The sequence below is a fragment of the Podarcis tiliguerta genome (assembly GCF_965153285.1).
Source record: "Podarcis tiliguerta genome assembly, chromosome: 2".
Classification (NCBI taxonomy): Eukaryota; Metazoa; Chordata; class Lepidosauria; order Squamata; family Lacertidae; genus Podarcis; species Podarcis tiliguerta.
The window spans coordinates 51,350,611-51,365,601 of NC_139535.1; the positions used below are offsets into that span (position 1 = coordinate 51,350,611).

Sequence of the window (14,991 nt, forward strand, 5' to 3'; positions counted from 1 at the left end):
ATTTAGGAGACAAATGGTTGCATGCTCTCCTTCCCAAAATAATTTAATCTTCCTCTTTTGATAACTCCTTTGATAATATCTATTTAACTTAACACCTGTTAATCTGATTACACCTCTAGTCCAGTGTATGGCCTTTATGCTATTGTTTTTGCTTTATTTTGGATTCTTCTTCCATGTTCTGTTGTAGTGATTTTTTCCAGAACAGAAAATTTTGTGCTCCTTCCCATTTCGCACTCATCTCTTTGATTCTTTCACTCATACTTCATTCTTTCCTATTGTTTCTGGTCTACTTTTCTGCTCAGTCTTCATCTTTTCTTAGGTAAGGTGTTGCAGTGGGTGATGGCATCTCGGCTCCAGGTTTTCCTTCAGAAAACTGAATTTATTATCTACTTCAATCTGGATACCAGCCCGATATGCTCATAACACTTATCCCAAGAAGGGTGTAGACTAAGTACACACTTTACATCTAAAGCACACGACTTCTTCACCCAAATACTACTGGGAAATGTAGTTTACATCTCATGGAATTACAATTCCCACTACTGTTAACAAACTATAATTCTTAGGATTCTTTACTAGAAGTCATGTGCTTTTAAATGTGCCTAAATTTTATGATGTACAGGCTGCCCTAGACCAGGTCAGATGAGACCTAACAAACTGAAACAATCCAAGCAGTATAGGGGTTCCTTCTGGCAGCAGGAAGTATTCCAGTTTGGATGAGTGGTGTTGGGAGGGGTTGCACACCTTCTGAAAATGCAGGGTCACAGCTTAGGGATGCTGTAGACCTAGCCTTAGTTGTATACAAGAGTGCCTTTGCACATGGAATGACTCCCTGAGCACACTATATCTGGGTGATTTTAGGGGAACAGCAAAGATGGGGCTTCTTATGACTTGAATTCTAGAACAGATTATGCTGCTGTTTTTAACTGCTGTATCTATTCTTTTAGTTTAGTTTGCATTTTAGGGGTAGTATTTTAAATTGGTTTGTTGTAATATGCTGTTTTTATAAATAAACATAGAAAATACAATAATAATGATAATTCTGCATCTGACATATAGTATATAGTATTCAGCATCTGACAGGTTGCATGCAATAGCAGTTTACATTTGACAGTGTCTGATGGTTTCTACAGAAATGAACAAATGTTGTATTAACTTCCATCAGTCATTTAACTAAAAGTCAAATGTTGACGGTAGATTCTGATTCCAAACTTTAGCTCATCTCTACTAAAGGAACTACAGAATGAAGTGATACAATCCCCGGCCCATAGGCTTACTACATACATAGACCCGAATTAGTATACCGGTTATCATACACGTGTGCAATAAATATTTCATGCACTAAAAATAGTATCTAACCTCTCTCAGGAAGTTAATTCTAGTCAAACCTGGAACAAATAATACTTATAGCCACTTAAAAGTCCAGTTCAATGAAATCTATGTCATGGATTGCTGTCTCGTTCTATGTGCACTTACTTGAGAATAGGTCCCACTGAACTCTGTAACAGGGAGAGAGAAGTGGATCAGATAGCAGCTGTAATTTTGTTTTATAAGGATTACATACTATGCAAACCTAACCATGTCTACTCAGAGGTAAGTCATATTTAATTCAATGGGGTTTACACCCACATAAGTGGGGTTAGGACTGCAATCTTAGACAGAATAACATACAGTGAAATGCTGTGGATTTTTGTTGAGCAGCAAGAGAGTTCAATGGGTCTTACTATATTTTTGTATTAATTATCTCAGAGGAAATTGCTTTCTATATATTTAATTTGATGCTGTGAATGAAAATAAAAGTGAGGCACTGGAGAGGGTGAATGTAATTGTTATTTATTTGTAGAGAGAGAGTTTTATTTAATGTTTCTGTATTATTGACTCTGAAAAATCAATAAAACACTAAATTACAAAAAAAGAAAAAAAAGATTGCAAATACGGACACAACAGTTAAATTTGATGGCGATGTTCAGGTTTGGCTGACTCGCAATGTAGCTTATTAACCAAATGGTTAATATTGTGATTGCAGTATTGATATGTATTGGTGTTTATTGCTGAAGGATTTTGTTCTTTGTTTATGTACTGTCAGCCATGTTGAGCACTATCTTATAATGGCAACACCAATACTATGATGTTTGAAATGTCCAGGGGGAAAAATGGGACCATGAATAATGGGTTGTTCCTTCTAATTTTAATGTATGGTTCTTGGAAGAGCACTTGTGAAGTTCTGAATGCAAAGCAGTATTCTGTGCAAAAGTGTATTCATATTTTGAAAAGGAACAGCCATAGGTATATACTATATTCTTATTTCCTATTTTAGGGGCGCGGGTGGCGCTGTGGGTAAAAGCCTCAGCACCTAGGGCTTGCCGATCGAAAGGTCGGCGGTTCGAATCCCCGCGGCGGGGTGCGCTCCCGTTGTTCGGTCCCAGCGCCTGCCAACCTAGCAGTTCGAAAGCACTCCTGGGTGCAAGTAGATAAATAGGGACCGCTTACTAGCGGGAAGGTAAACGGCGTTTCCGTGTGCGGCTCTGGCTCGCCAGAGCAGCGATGTCACACTGGCCACGTGACCCGGAAGTGTCTGCGGACAGCGCTGGCCCCCGGCCTCTTGAGTGAGATGGGCGCACAACCCTAGAGTCTGTCAAGACTGGCCCGTACGGGCAGGGGTACCTTTACCTTTTTATTTCCTATTTCTCTGCAATGTTACCAGCACTTGAAGCTGCAATTTTGTATATACTTATGGATATAGGATATATGAGACATATGCACTGTAAACCTCTTAATTTCAATGGAATCAGGTATACGGTACCTAAATCCATATAGGATTGGGCTATTATTTGGAGCAACTGCTTTTCTCTATGTTAGAACCTGCATTGGAGCTTACAAAAAAGAGAATTTGAGTGCACGTCTTCTCATAACACAGGTCTTATGACTATGGATGAACGTAAACTAGAATCCAAGATTTAAAAAGCTGTACAGTTTGAAACAATGCAAAACACATTTATTAGTGTGTAAGTCCCGTAAGACCACAATGGGACCTTCAAGTAAACATATTTAGGAAATGGCCACTAGCTTCCCAATGTCTGCTTTGTATATTATTTAGTTCAGAGACAGAGAGAGTTTAGCTGCCTTGGATCTACACAGTTAGTTCCAAACTCCAATATCTACCAACCTGGGCCAGGCACAAAAGATACATAGTGTTAAAGAACAGGGTGTCTGTGAGCACATTCTGAGCCCGATAATTGCTTTTCAGTACCAGAAGTGAACTCAGCTCTGTCAGTTCACCCCAAAATAAAACCCTAGTTAACCCTCTTCATTTCAGCAACGATTTAGAAGGGAAAACGCAATTTTGTCGTTGCTAACCTTAAACAACCTATTGCAAATCAGCCAGAGATCTACCAGTAGATCCCAATCTACCTTCTGCCCATCCGTCATTTAGCACATGGTAGGTTGGCCCTGGATTTAATGCATTCAGGTGAGCGTTACAGCAGCTGTGGAGCCAGTGCCCATCTCTTTCCTCCGCATCTCTTCGCTAAGGCAGAAGCACTTTTAAAGCAGAATAACGTTGCACTTGGTTTCCCAGCGCCTGAACGTTTTCATCTAGCTTCTGACAAATTTTCAACTGCGGTGACTCTTGATAACTCCTTCAGCAGCTGCTCTTCCAGCTCCCGTTTTCTATTTCAAAATTATTTCCTCGACAGCAGTAAGGGCAAGCAAGCTGTCAATAGCGCGCCTTCACCGGCTGCTCCCTCAAACACGCAACGAGCGGCCTATCGGCAGGAGATGTAGAGATGCGCTATTATGGGGACAGTAGACTGCAACTCCCAAAGTGCTTTGCGAGAGGATGGGAGCGGGCTTTGGGCTCGGCGGCGCACGCGCAGGTAGCCCGGACTACATTTCCCTGTCGCCAGAGCGCGCGCCGTCCGCCCCCCCCCTCCGGCGTGCGTGCGTGCGAGCGAGCCGATGAGCGCGTGGGAGAGGGAGGGGGGTGACGGAGCTCTAGCGCGGTGACGAGCAAAGTGTGTGCCCGCCATAGTGATAGCAGCCGCCGGGCCGCGGTGCGTGGGGGGCCGGGAGGAGGCCGAGAGGGGCAGCAGCGACGCCGGACAGGTACGGCGCGCGGGGGGCCGGGCTGAGGGGGGAAAGGGCAGGCCGGCAAGCCCAGGCCGGTGACAGGCGCAGGCCGGGGTGGGGGCCGCCTCGGCAGCCCGCCTGGGCGGACGGCGCGGAGGCTGCCTTCTAGCCCCGGCAGCGAGGCTCCCATGTGTTCCTGGCTCCCTCTCGCCGGTGCCCAGGACCGGGAGGTGGGGAGGGAGGCGGACGGACGGAAGGCGGCTCGGGCCCTTCTCCGCGTTGCCCTCCCGGGCCGGGAGCAGAGGGAGAGGAGACGGCGCTGGCTCTCGCTTTATCTCCCCGTGTAAAGAAGGGAAGGGAGTTTGAGGGGGTCGCGTGCGAGGGGGAAGTGCCCATGTGGGGGATACGTAGCGATATACCTAAGCCATTGGTTGTGGTCGTGGGCATGTTTTCCGTAAGCCACGGTGCGACCGAGTTCCGAGTCAACGCGCGCAGGGCTGCCCTGGTAGGCGAGCAACTCACTTTTCTCTCGTCTCCACGCGGATCGCCCTGCATCTTTCGGCTTCTCCCCTCCCCCTCCCCCCGAAAGAGCTGGAGGCGGAGAAGAGGGGTGAGGGCGATGCTGGGGGGTCAAAGACCAACATGTGTTGCAAAGTAGAGGGTAGTTTCTTCCTCTGCCCCCGCCTCCCTTCCTCATTTACTTGCCTGGCTTCTGGTCCTTGCTGATCCTGCCAGCGCGAGCATACCTTTTCTGTTTTGTTCCCAACCCGCTTTTTCTTCTCCTCCTCTTTGGCCCCCAGCTGTCACCTCTCAGGGTGGGGGAGGGACGCTGGCGCCGTGGCAGCTTTTATATAAACTCTCGAGGGAGGTTTTGTCTGCCCGAAGCTTATTCTCTTCCCCCCACGTGAACCACCTTTCTCTTTGCGACACCAATTGTAGGGCTTAGTTTGAGTTAGAAAACTGTTTTCGATGCCAGAATTCAGCTCTGCGAAGTTGTTCGTGTCTTTGTGCGTGTGAATAATTCTTTTCCCCAGACCAATGGGAAGCTACTACTACCCCTGCTGCATACACGTTGGAGTGGGGAAGAAATTTTAGATTGGTTTGAGTTGTAGTATGTTTAATTTTAGAACTTAGCCCCAGATATTGAATAATACAAGGGTCACCTGTGATGCTTCTCTCTTGGAATATACTATTTACTGATACACCTGCCCTTATGGGCAGTGTGTTCTGTGGTAGGGTGACAGTGGCTTGCATATTACAGGGACCTCTGAGGGAGTGAAAATCTACCTTGCAGCCCTTGCATTTGGTTTCTTATATTGGTAGAAGCCAGGCCATCCAGTATCAGGTGTTGTGGGCAGTGTTAGAAACTCGGATATATAAATTAATTGCCAAATGGCGCCTTAAACCGAGGTTACAGTCACCACAATGGTATGTCTAGGTGTCACCCCTCCAGCTGAATTGTTACTGTTATTAATATTGTTTTCATTCTATACCGCTTTATATTTTAAAGAAAAAAAATCTGCAAACTGTTTACAACACATTAAAACATCAAATAAATCAATACAGAATAAAACAAATTTAAGCTTCAAGTATAATATTTCAGATCCTTCTCTAAGTAACATTTTACTTGCCCCAGATTTATTTACCTACTTATTTTATATAGCTGCACCACAGCAGGAAGATAGTGTTGTGTAGTGGTGCTTAGAGTGTCAATAGGACAATAGGTGGTTAGAGTGTCAACAGGGTTCAAATCCCCACTCAGTCATGAAGCTCACTGGGTGACCTTGTTCCAGTCCCAATCTCTTAACCTACCTCACTGCGTTGTTGTAGGGATTAACTGGGGAGGGGGAAGCACTCCTTGGAGACAAAGGTAGGCTATAAAGGCAGTAAATGAACTCTTCTGCTTAAGATAGTTGGAGGGGCCAGCCAGATGGAGATGTTTAGTCACTAACCTGGCATCCAGAGATTTCAGCGTGGTCACAATTTGACCTGTGCTAGTTGCAAAATGGTTGTGGGCAGGGAAGTGGGTAGATCTGGCATTGCTCTCCTGTAGTGAGGATATGTGTCTTCCCTTGTAACTACATCCTGAAGCACAGCCCTCTTTCTTTGTTCCATGAAGCTCAATGTGAACTGTTAAAACTTCCCCAGTAAGCCTTATCTGCATAGCCCCATCTAAACACCTGTCAGGTTTGCATAGGGAAAGGGTCATCAGACATGCATCTTCTCCACTCTCCCATTCCATCCATGCCCGTGGTGGCTGGGTCATACAGTGTCATGGGCGGGTAGCAAGATTTGACTTGATCACAACATAATACTTCTCAGGCCTTTACATTTCCCCATGTAAACACATGACAATCATTCAATTATATAATGATTAATAATAATAGCAGCTGCTGGAGGGCAGGAGCACATCAGATTAGGATTACTGTGGCAGGTGAGAGGGGTTAATGCTTGCCCCTATTTTTAACAACTTGTCCCCTGAAGCTATTTGCTCTACAGAGAGAAACCATAGGTAGTATTGGGTACGTTTTCCCTCAAAGTAGGAAAATAGCAGGTTTGTATGTGTGATTTTAATTGGTGAAATGATGGTGGTGGGATGATTGTGGTGCAAGGGCAGGGGCTAGACCTGATCTGGTCCTGCCTGTTTGCTCCTTCCTTATCAGCTGCTATTAATTACAGAATATACTGATCACATACCTATTCTTGTTTGGCCTTCCATTGTAATTGTATTTCTGATATTAAAAACACTTTGTTTATTTTTGGATCTTCACAGTAATCTTGCAAAGTAGATTACTGTAAATGTTTTTTTCCCCTTTTCTAAATAAGGAACTGAGGTTGAACAATAGTTATATTGATAATCAACCAAGATTTACTAAGAGTAGACCTGCTGAAATTAATGGGCCTAGTGTAGTCATGTTTATTAATTTCCATTGGTGTGCTCTGAGTAAAACTTAGCTGAATCTCATCCATATAGTACACTATCACCTAGTGAATCCATGATGAAGATTTGGTCCAGGTCTTGTTGGCCGCTCTCCCAGGTTGCCACTGAACCATACTGGGGTGGCTAATTTATTTTTTTTGGCCAGAGGACAGCATTTCGCCATTGCTGATTTTTTTTGGGGGGGGCCACAAGCCAAAAGTGGTTGGGGATTTAGGTTTTTTTGAAAAAAGATTATGACGATAATTTTGGACTAAAATGAAATAGCTGTAAGCTATGGTTGAGGAAAAGGAATGACTATAAGTATTTATTCCAAGGTTGGGAAGGAGGGCAGAAACACTCTGCTGCTGGCAAGGCAAAGCTGCTAACAGCAAAAGCAATGTAAGGAAGTTAATATATTAGCAGGATTTTTTTTTTTTAAAAAAACAACACTTGTAATGTTATGGAGAATGTTTAAATAAGGAAGTAATTAGAGAGTCTTTTTGTTGACATCCACAAATGAAAATAACACAAAGGTACCAGGAAAGGGAGTGAAGGGAAGTCAGGGGAATCAAATCCCAAAATATGGATTAATATTAAGAGTGAATATAGATGTTTTGTTTTTTCTTTTTCAATGTAATGATTGTTTATTAAGAAAATTAATAAAAACTTTTTTTTAAAAAAAGCTGCTAACAGTCATTCATTCTCTCTCTTGCATGCACACACAGGCGTATGTAGGTACATACTTGCATTTGCATATGTAACACACACACAGAGGCAGACTTAGTTGAAGCTGTGTTCCTTTGGCTTTCTGTATGGGAAAGATGAGCGGGACGTGGGTGGTGCTATGGTCTAAACCACAGAGCCTAGGGCTTGCCCATAAGAAGGTCGGTGGTTCGAATCCCCGCGACGGGGTGAGCTGCCGTTGCTCGGTCCCTGCTGTTGCCAACCTAGCAGTTCAAAAGCACATCAAAGTGCAAGTAGATAAATAGGTACCACTCTGGCGGGAAGGTAAACAGTGTTTTTCTGCGCTGCTCTGGTTTGCCAGAAGCAGCTTAGTCATGCTGGCCACGTGACCCGGAAGCTGTCTACGGACAAACTCCGGCTCCCTCAGCCTATAGAGTGCAATGAGTGCACAACCCCAAAGTTGTCCACGACTGGACCTAACGGTCAGGGGTACCTTTACCTTTACATTTTATGGGAAAGATGAAGGAAGCCTTTGGGAACAGCCAGTGTTAGAAATTAGCCAGGCACCAGACACAGGTCCAAATGCAACCTCTGGATGCCAGGTTTGCATCTGGGGAAAGCAAAAAGTCACTTAGAGAAGGATCTGAAGTATTTTCCTTGAAACTTGAATTTGTTTTATTCTGGATTGTTGTAATTGATGTTTTAATGTGTTGTAAACTGCTTAGAGATTTGTTCTTTAAAATATAAAGCAGTATAGAAACGAAATGAATAATAATAATCTCGGGGGGGGGGGTGCCTAAATATTTCATTGTGGCAACTGTAACCTAGGTTTAAAGGTCCATTCGGTGATTAGATTATATAGCTGAGTTTCTAACACTGGAAACAGCTGCCTCAGGGCACCCTGAGGCAGTGGTTTCCAGCTGTCTGTTTTCTTCACCCTATACCTTGTTTCAAGGCACTCAGTAAAACTTGTCTTGTTCCCAGTGTAACTATCTTGGTGATAATTGCCCACTCATAGGTAAGTGGCAATTCCATTGGAAACTCCACAAGTACCTCCATAGAATGCTTTCAAGCAAAACTGTTTCTTTAGAAAAGGAAGATTCAACTTCTTCATTGCTTAAAACAATAACCTCTTTAGTGTGGGGATGCTTGCAGTTTCATCTAATTAGGTCACATAAATGGACCTAAACACCTCCCACTCATTGCAGTGTATTAAATGTACTGTACAAACATTGGGGTTTCTTCTGCAGCTGTGAACTTCAGCTGTGACTATACTTCATTTGATATTGGAAAACTTGCTGGACTAGAGAGTTTACAGATTAACAAAAGACACCTGTTACCTGTATAATACTTTGGACAAAACATTGCCTTGGCATGGAATTAATCCTTTGATCTCAGGGGTGAGTGGATATGTGTGTGTGTTGATTATTGTTGTGTGCTGCCTTTGAGCTCACATTCCCTTGCCAAGTTTTTTTTTACAGCTGTATTTGAAGCTAATCTATGAAATTGCATATTATAATAATGCAAACTATGTAACCAAATAAATAATTGGTCAAGTATATGGATTGATCCTGTTGTCATTGGCTCTTCCTGTTTTGAGAAAGCAACTTGCTTAGCCCAGGGGTTGCAGGGGGAATGAATTGGCAGAACACAGAAGCAAATACTATAGTGTGCCTTGCACTGTTCAGTGTTCAAAATCTTTCAAATTAAGATTCTGGTCTTCCCTCTTCCCCAGTCTTTCCCCAAATGACTCATCAGATATCTAGATATTTGTGAGTCTTGGGCTGTGTATTCTTACTGCTACTTTCTGATGTACTGCCAATATATTCACAGCTGTCTTCTGCTTTTGCACTTAGAATAATGTCTGATAAAGTGGGAAGAGGGATCTGTTTGTGGATGGGAAAAGCTCTAAAAAGTGCAGATTGCCTTTCAGGAAACAGTATATCAGTGAGATAGAAAGCTATGCATTGAGTGTGGTTTCTCCACCACTGTGGACTCAAGGCTCACTGAGAATGTATAGGATATGCTTACATTTTCCAGTATAAATAAGAACAGCACAGTGAAAATGTTACTGTTAAGCAGAAGGCACAGTAAGTAAGACCGATCACCTGAAAATGACAACCGAAAGTGAGCCAAATAAATTTGGTGTGGGCTGGGGAGCAATGAGGAATTGTACTGAATATCTTCAAGTATACCAAAGCAGGTATACTTACAAAATATGAAAAGTCCAGGAAGTTTGAAAACAGGAAGAGAACAGTCCTAAAAGTAGGATCCAGGATTATTTACTCCTCTGAACAGTGTAGTTTCATAGGTTTGGGAAAGTGGCCAGTTGACTTTGCCATCTGCCAAATGAATACATGTTGTATGTGATCACAGCTGAATACTGTTGGATTCTTCAGCAGACTAGGAAAATATTACTGAATCTGTCCTGATTTTAGACAGTTGTGTGCCTCATATTATGGGCAGAATCCAGCACTTCATGCAGACTTCCAGTCATGTAACAAAAAATTACCTTCTCTCATCCCAAGCACCCTTAAAATCTGCCCACTGTACTTCAGGTGTGCAGGTGTGTGAGGAGTCAGCAGGGTTCTAGCTGAAGAGTCTGCACAGGTTTGTTTGGAAGAGAGTGATTCTTAAGCTATCTTGATACAATACATTTTTAAAGCTCCAGGAGTGAACAGTCTGTGGATCATAGTCTAAACCGTTGGTTTAATTTTATGTATTTGGTGATGGTGAGGAGAAGCAGAAATGGACAGAGCAATGGAAGGAAAAGCAGGGTATTAGTTAGACTTCTAGGAAATCTGATGTGTTCCTCCCCTGGCAACCTGCTCTGTGGCAACCTACTCTGTGGAGAGTAGGGGTGGAAGAATGAAAAAGTTTGGATGTAGTGAGCATGAATGACTTGCTGGGTCTGATTTTCCAGGAAGGGACACAGCTGGCATAAAGTGCTTGATCAAGAAGCACACTCAAGCTGTCTGCTTGATTCTGAAAGTGGGAGTGCATTCTCATCCAAAACAAGTTGAACAATCATTTCTGGCTTGGTGGAACCCCCACCCCACCAGCAGTATTTTTGTTCTGTCTGGGTTTTCATGGTGCTGTTAGTAACACCAGGAGTCCTCTGTAATAAAGCCCCTCTAGGTTTTGGTAGGGGACACGGGTTTGCTGATCAGAAGGTTGGCAGTTCGAATCCCCGCAATGGGGTGAGCTCCTGTTGTTCGGTCCCTGCTCCTGCCAACCTAGCACTTCGAAAGCACGAAGTGCAAATAGATAAATAGGTACCGCTCCGGTGGGAAGGTAAACGGCGTTTCCGTACGCTGCTCTGGTTCGCCAGAAGCAGCTTAGTCATGATGGCCATATGACCTGGAAGCTGTACGCCAGCTCCCTTGGCCAATAAAGTGAGATGAGCGCCGCAACCCCAGAGTTGTCCATGACTGGACCTAACAGTCAGGGGTCCCTTTAGCTTTAGGTTTTGGTAGCCCTTTCTGTGTGGCACTTGTCAGAAGAAGTTCAGTAGCTGTGTGATGGGCTGCTGTTTCCAATGGAGTTGGTCTGCAATTTTATGAGAGTTCATTTGAGAGAGGCCTTCATGAATAAATACAAGCCTAATATGGCAGCTTTGGGAAAAAAATTAATACTTAGTTAAGACTGACTTAAAGGCTCAAGTTTTATTGTAATAAACTCCCTTACTATAATCTATTCTCTTCTATGGGTCCACAGTTTCACTTGCTGACATCACCACCATGGCAAATGTTTCCAGCCTCTGATGAATGTGATGAGCTCCAGCTTTCCTCTCTGCTTCCAAGCTAGGGAAGATTTGGGTGGGGCTTTGGTGACTTGACTCTGAAAGCCCATTATTTATTTTGTATTTATTAATAATTACTTAATAAAATAAAAATAGTTATTATTAATTATTAAATTAATATACCACCCTCCATCAGCAGATCACATGGAGGTTTGTAGTATAAAAACACAGAAATACATAATATAATAACAAACAAACAATCATAACAAAGAAAACAATACGCGCCCCACTATAAAAGACCATAGATTGTTTAATTAGCCAAAGGCCGGGGAGAAGAGGAATGTTTTCTCCTGGTGTCTATAACTGTAGGGGCAAATTTGACTCCCTCCCCAGCTCCAAAATTGGGAGGAAGGTTGGAGATAATTGAGTATGTTTCTAAGGAAAATGGGGTGGGGGAGGAATGGTGGTTTACACATATTAAACGTGACTAGAGTATGTATTTAGAAAAGAGTGGAGATGATTTTGGTGCTATGAGTGCCATGGATATAGGAAGTCAAGCCATTGGCCCATCTCTTTCAGTATTGTCTATACTGACTGGCATTGGCTCTAGGGTTTCAGACAGCACATTACCAGACCTACCTAGAGATGCCAGGATTTGAACTAAGGACCTTCTGGTGTTTTACCACTTTGCCACAGCCCTTCCTCATAGAAGCATGGTGACAAACTGATGAACCCTAACCTTCCTCTCTTGAGTTAGTAAGGGAAGCTGGGGGGGGGAGGATATTATTATTATTATTATTATTATTATTATTATTATTATTATTTGCCATTGCTGTTCCAAGTGCCTTGCAAGGAAGTGACGAATCAGCAAGATGCAGTCCTTTTCTAGCTTGAAGCTGCTGTGGGGAATAGGGGTCATCCTCAATGGGTTTCTGAGGTCCTCGGCAGGGGAAATCCCTATATGCTGTCTCCACCTCCAAGCTGGAGGTGAATGCTGGGGCTTGTTTTTACAGGAAGGGTCCCCTCGCCCCACCTGCTTTCCAAAATTGGAGCTAAAGACGAAAGCAGGAAATGTTCTCTGTATTTTGGCAGCACAATGAAGGTGGCACAATGGGTCAGTGCTTCTGGCTGTTAACCAGAAGTTTGGTGGTTCAAGCCCACCCAGGGATGGCTGTGAGCAGGATTCCTGCACTTGAAGGGTGTTGGACTAAATGACCCTGGTGTTCCCTTCCAGCTGTATAATTCTGTTATATTTTTATATGTGCTGGAAGCCGCTCAGATTGGCTGGGGCAACCTAGCCAGATGGGTGAGGTATAAATAATAAAATTACTGTCATTTAATTCTAAGATCTGGGAAAGTCACAGGGTCATGGTCACTGCATATTTTTGACTGGACGCCAAAGCCAGCCTAATGTTGTGGATCTCTGTCCTGCTCTTCTTTGGAAAGCTCAGAGAGGTTTACTTGTATCTGCCAAGATACACTGTTAATCCAGACGTTTATTAGGTCCGCTCAGACTTAATTTAAATGATGCTTCAGTACTGAATACTCCCAGGCGATTCACATTGCCCTTAAAAAACACCACAATTGGCCTTTCTTGAATAGTATTTGAGCCTTCAAAGAAACAGATCATTGAACCATTTTACAAGTCCAGTTTCTGTCCTTAACTCAAGGGTCCTTTTGAACTCTTTGTCCGTCATTATACAATGTGTCATCTGCCTAGAGTTGTACAATTTTATTTGCTAGGGGCAGGGAAATTGTGAAAATCACCTCATCTACCCAGCTTAATTTAATTGTTCTTAGTAGGAAGTAGACCCCGTTAATTTCAGTGCAATTTGCTTAGGGCTGCAGCATTCGTGTGTAAAAAAATCCTTTTGGAAACTCAGATTTTTAAATTTTTGTTTGAGAAGTAATGCCTTTGAGAGCTGAGCTACTTTCCAGTTGGTACTGATTTCCTCCCTTCCACCTTTAGGGTGAGTCATGACTTCATGTTCTGAACTTGTGGATTCCAAGGCTGAGCTTACTGCTTTGCTGGAGCAGTGGGAAAAAGAGCATGGCAGTGGGCAAGATATTGTTCCTATCCTTACTCGGTAAGTACAGTTGTTCAGAAGTGCAGTTACACAAGCAATGCTATACTCAGTCCTACTTGCAACCTGCCTACCCAGTGAGGCTTTTCTGAAACAAGGAGGGGCAGAGTGTCATGAAAAAATTCTGGCAGAAAAACAAGGACTTCGAGAGTCCTTAGTTGCAAGTGTCTAGCAATCATCTATAATTTGTTGATGATACTTCCCAACATAGAAACCCAACAAATATTAAAGGAGAGCAGATGTTAACATAAATGCTTTCTTTACTGTCTTCTGGGTTCCTGTGTTGGTGGCTGCCTTGCGAGGGCAGACATCACCCATTTATTACAAGGCAGCATAGACCTTGTTTCAGCAGGGTGTAGCACTTCAGAGTCTCATTTATTTCCTTTGCTGAATTACTGCTGTGCGTCTCAGTCATCTGCAGTACAATTGGAACGTGGGTGGGTGAGTGGTTTTTGAAGTTCTTTAGCAGCGTTCATTCTGAGGGGGATTTCAAGTGGCTCATGTTTCTTCACCCCCTTTCTAGAATGTCGGAATTGATTGAGAAGGAGACGGAAGAGTACCGCAAGCGAGATCCGGATCCATTTGATGATAGGCACCCTGGTAAGATGCATTGAGAGCATACAAATCCACTGTGACTTCATTCTTGCTCGTGTTGTAAACGAGAGAGAGGGTGGGAAGGCCAAGACCGCAGAGATGTAGCTCCACAAAGTTTATCTGCTAGGACGGCACTCAGATTTCTCCCCAATGCTTGACACATTTCAACAATTCCTTTCAGAATTTGCCCTTCCAATTACTTTAGAAATAATGCATATAAGGGGGGGGGGGGAAATGTGGGCATACCTCACACAGTGAAAACCCATAGTCACGTTTTTGTGCTGACACTTGCTGAGCTTCTGAATCCTTTTTAGCGGCTCAGTCTGTAAGTAGTGTAACAAAGTGGTGGGGAACCTTTGCATGCACCCACAGCTCATCAAACACTGCTTGATGGGAGTTATAGTTCAACAGCATCTGGATGGTTGCATGTCCCTCACTATCGGTTTAGTGGTTTCTTAGGCCAGTGATATATATTTAAACAAATTAGGAATAAATTGAAAGTGGGCTTAAATTTATTGTGAGAGGCCTGGAATGAAAAATGAGAGAATCAGCTGTCGCAGAGCAAATAGAAGGCAGTTTTCCAGCTCATTTAAACCTTCCTACTTATATCTTGTTAAGGTTGATCAAACAAAATTTACAGATGTGCACATACCAGATACCATGAAGATAATTTGAAAGAAATGTGAGGGATTCTACTTTATACTGGAATGGCACACAGGTGAAGGCAATGATACACCATATGAGGTGGGACTGCCTAGCCTTATCTTGCTTTTGGATCAGTGTTACCAAGCGGATTAAGTTAGTGTTGCAATCTTCTCTTCCTTTTTCTGTGTCTGCTGTACTTTTTGTCCTTGGGGTTTATTGGGTGGTCAGCAAGGAGGTGAGATTTAATATGTTGA

The 14,991-nt window shown here is 43.3% G+C and overlaps 1 protein-coding gene across 3 annotated transcripts in view; it reads left to right on the top strand.

Moving 5' to 3' along the window:
- The window catches only part of DCAF1 (DDB1 and CUL4 associated factor 1), a 58,350-nt gene that overhangs the window by 618 nt on the left and 42,741 nt on the right, over positions 1–14,991 (top strand). Inside the window, exons 1-3 of one of the 3 annotated variants that reach the window (XM_083429327.1) lie at positions 3,883–4,104; positions 13,384–13,501; positions 14,022–14,098. In XM_083429327.1, the coding sequence (XP_083285453.1) occupies positions 13,392–13,501; positions 14,022–14,098 (187 nt within the window). In that variant the 5' untranslated portion in view covers positions 3,883–4,104; positions 13,384–13,391. Of the gene's footprint in view, positions 1–3,882; positions 4,105–13,383; positions 13,502–14,021; positions 14,099–14,991 lie in introns of those variants that run through there. The other 2 variants (XM_083429325.1, XM_083429326.1) reach the window with 2 other exon arrangements.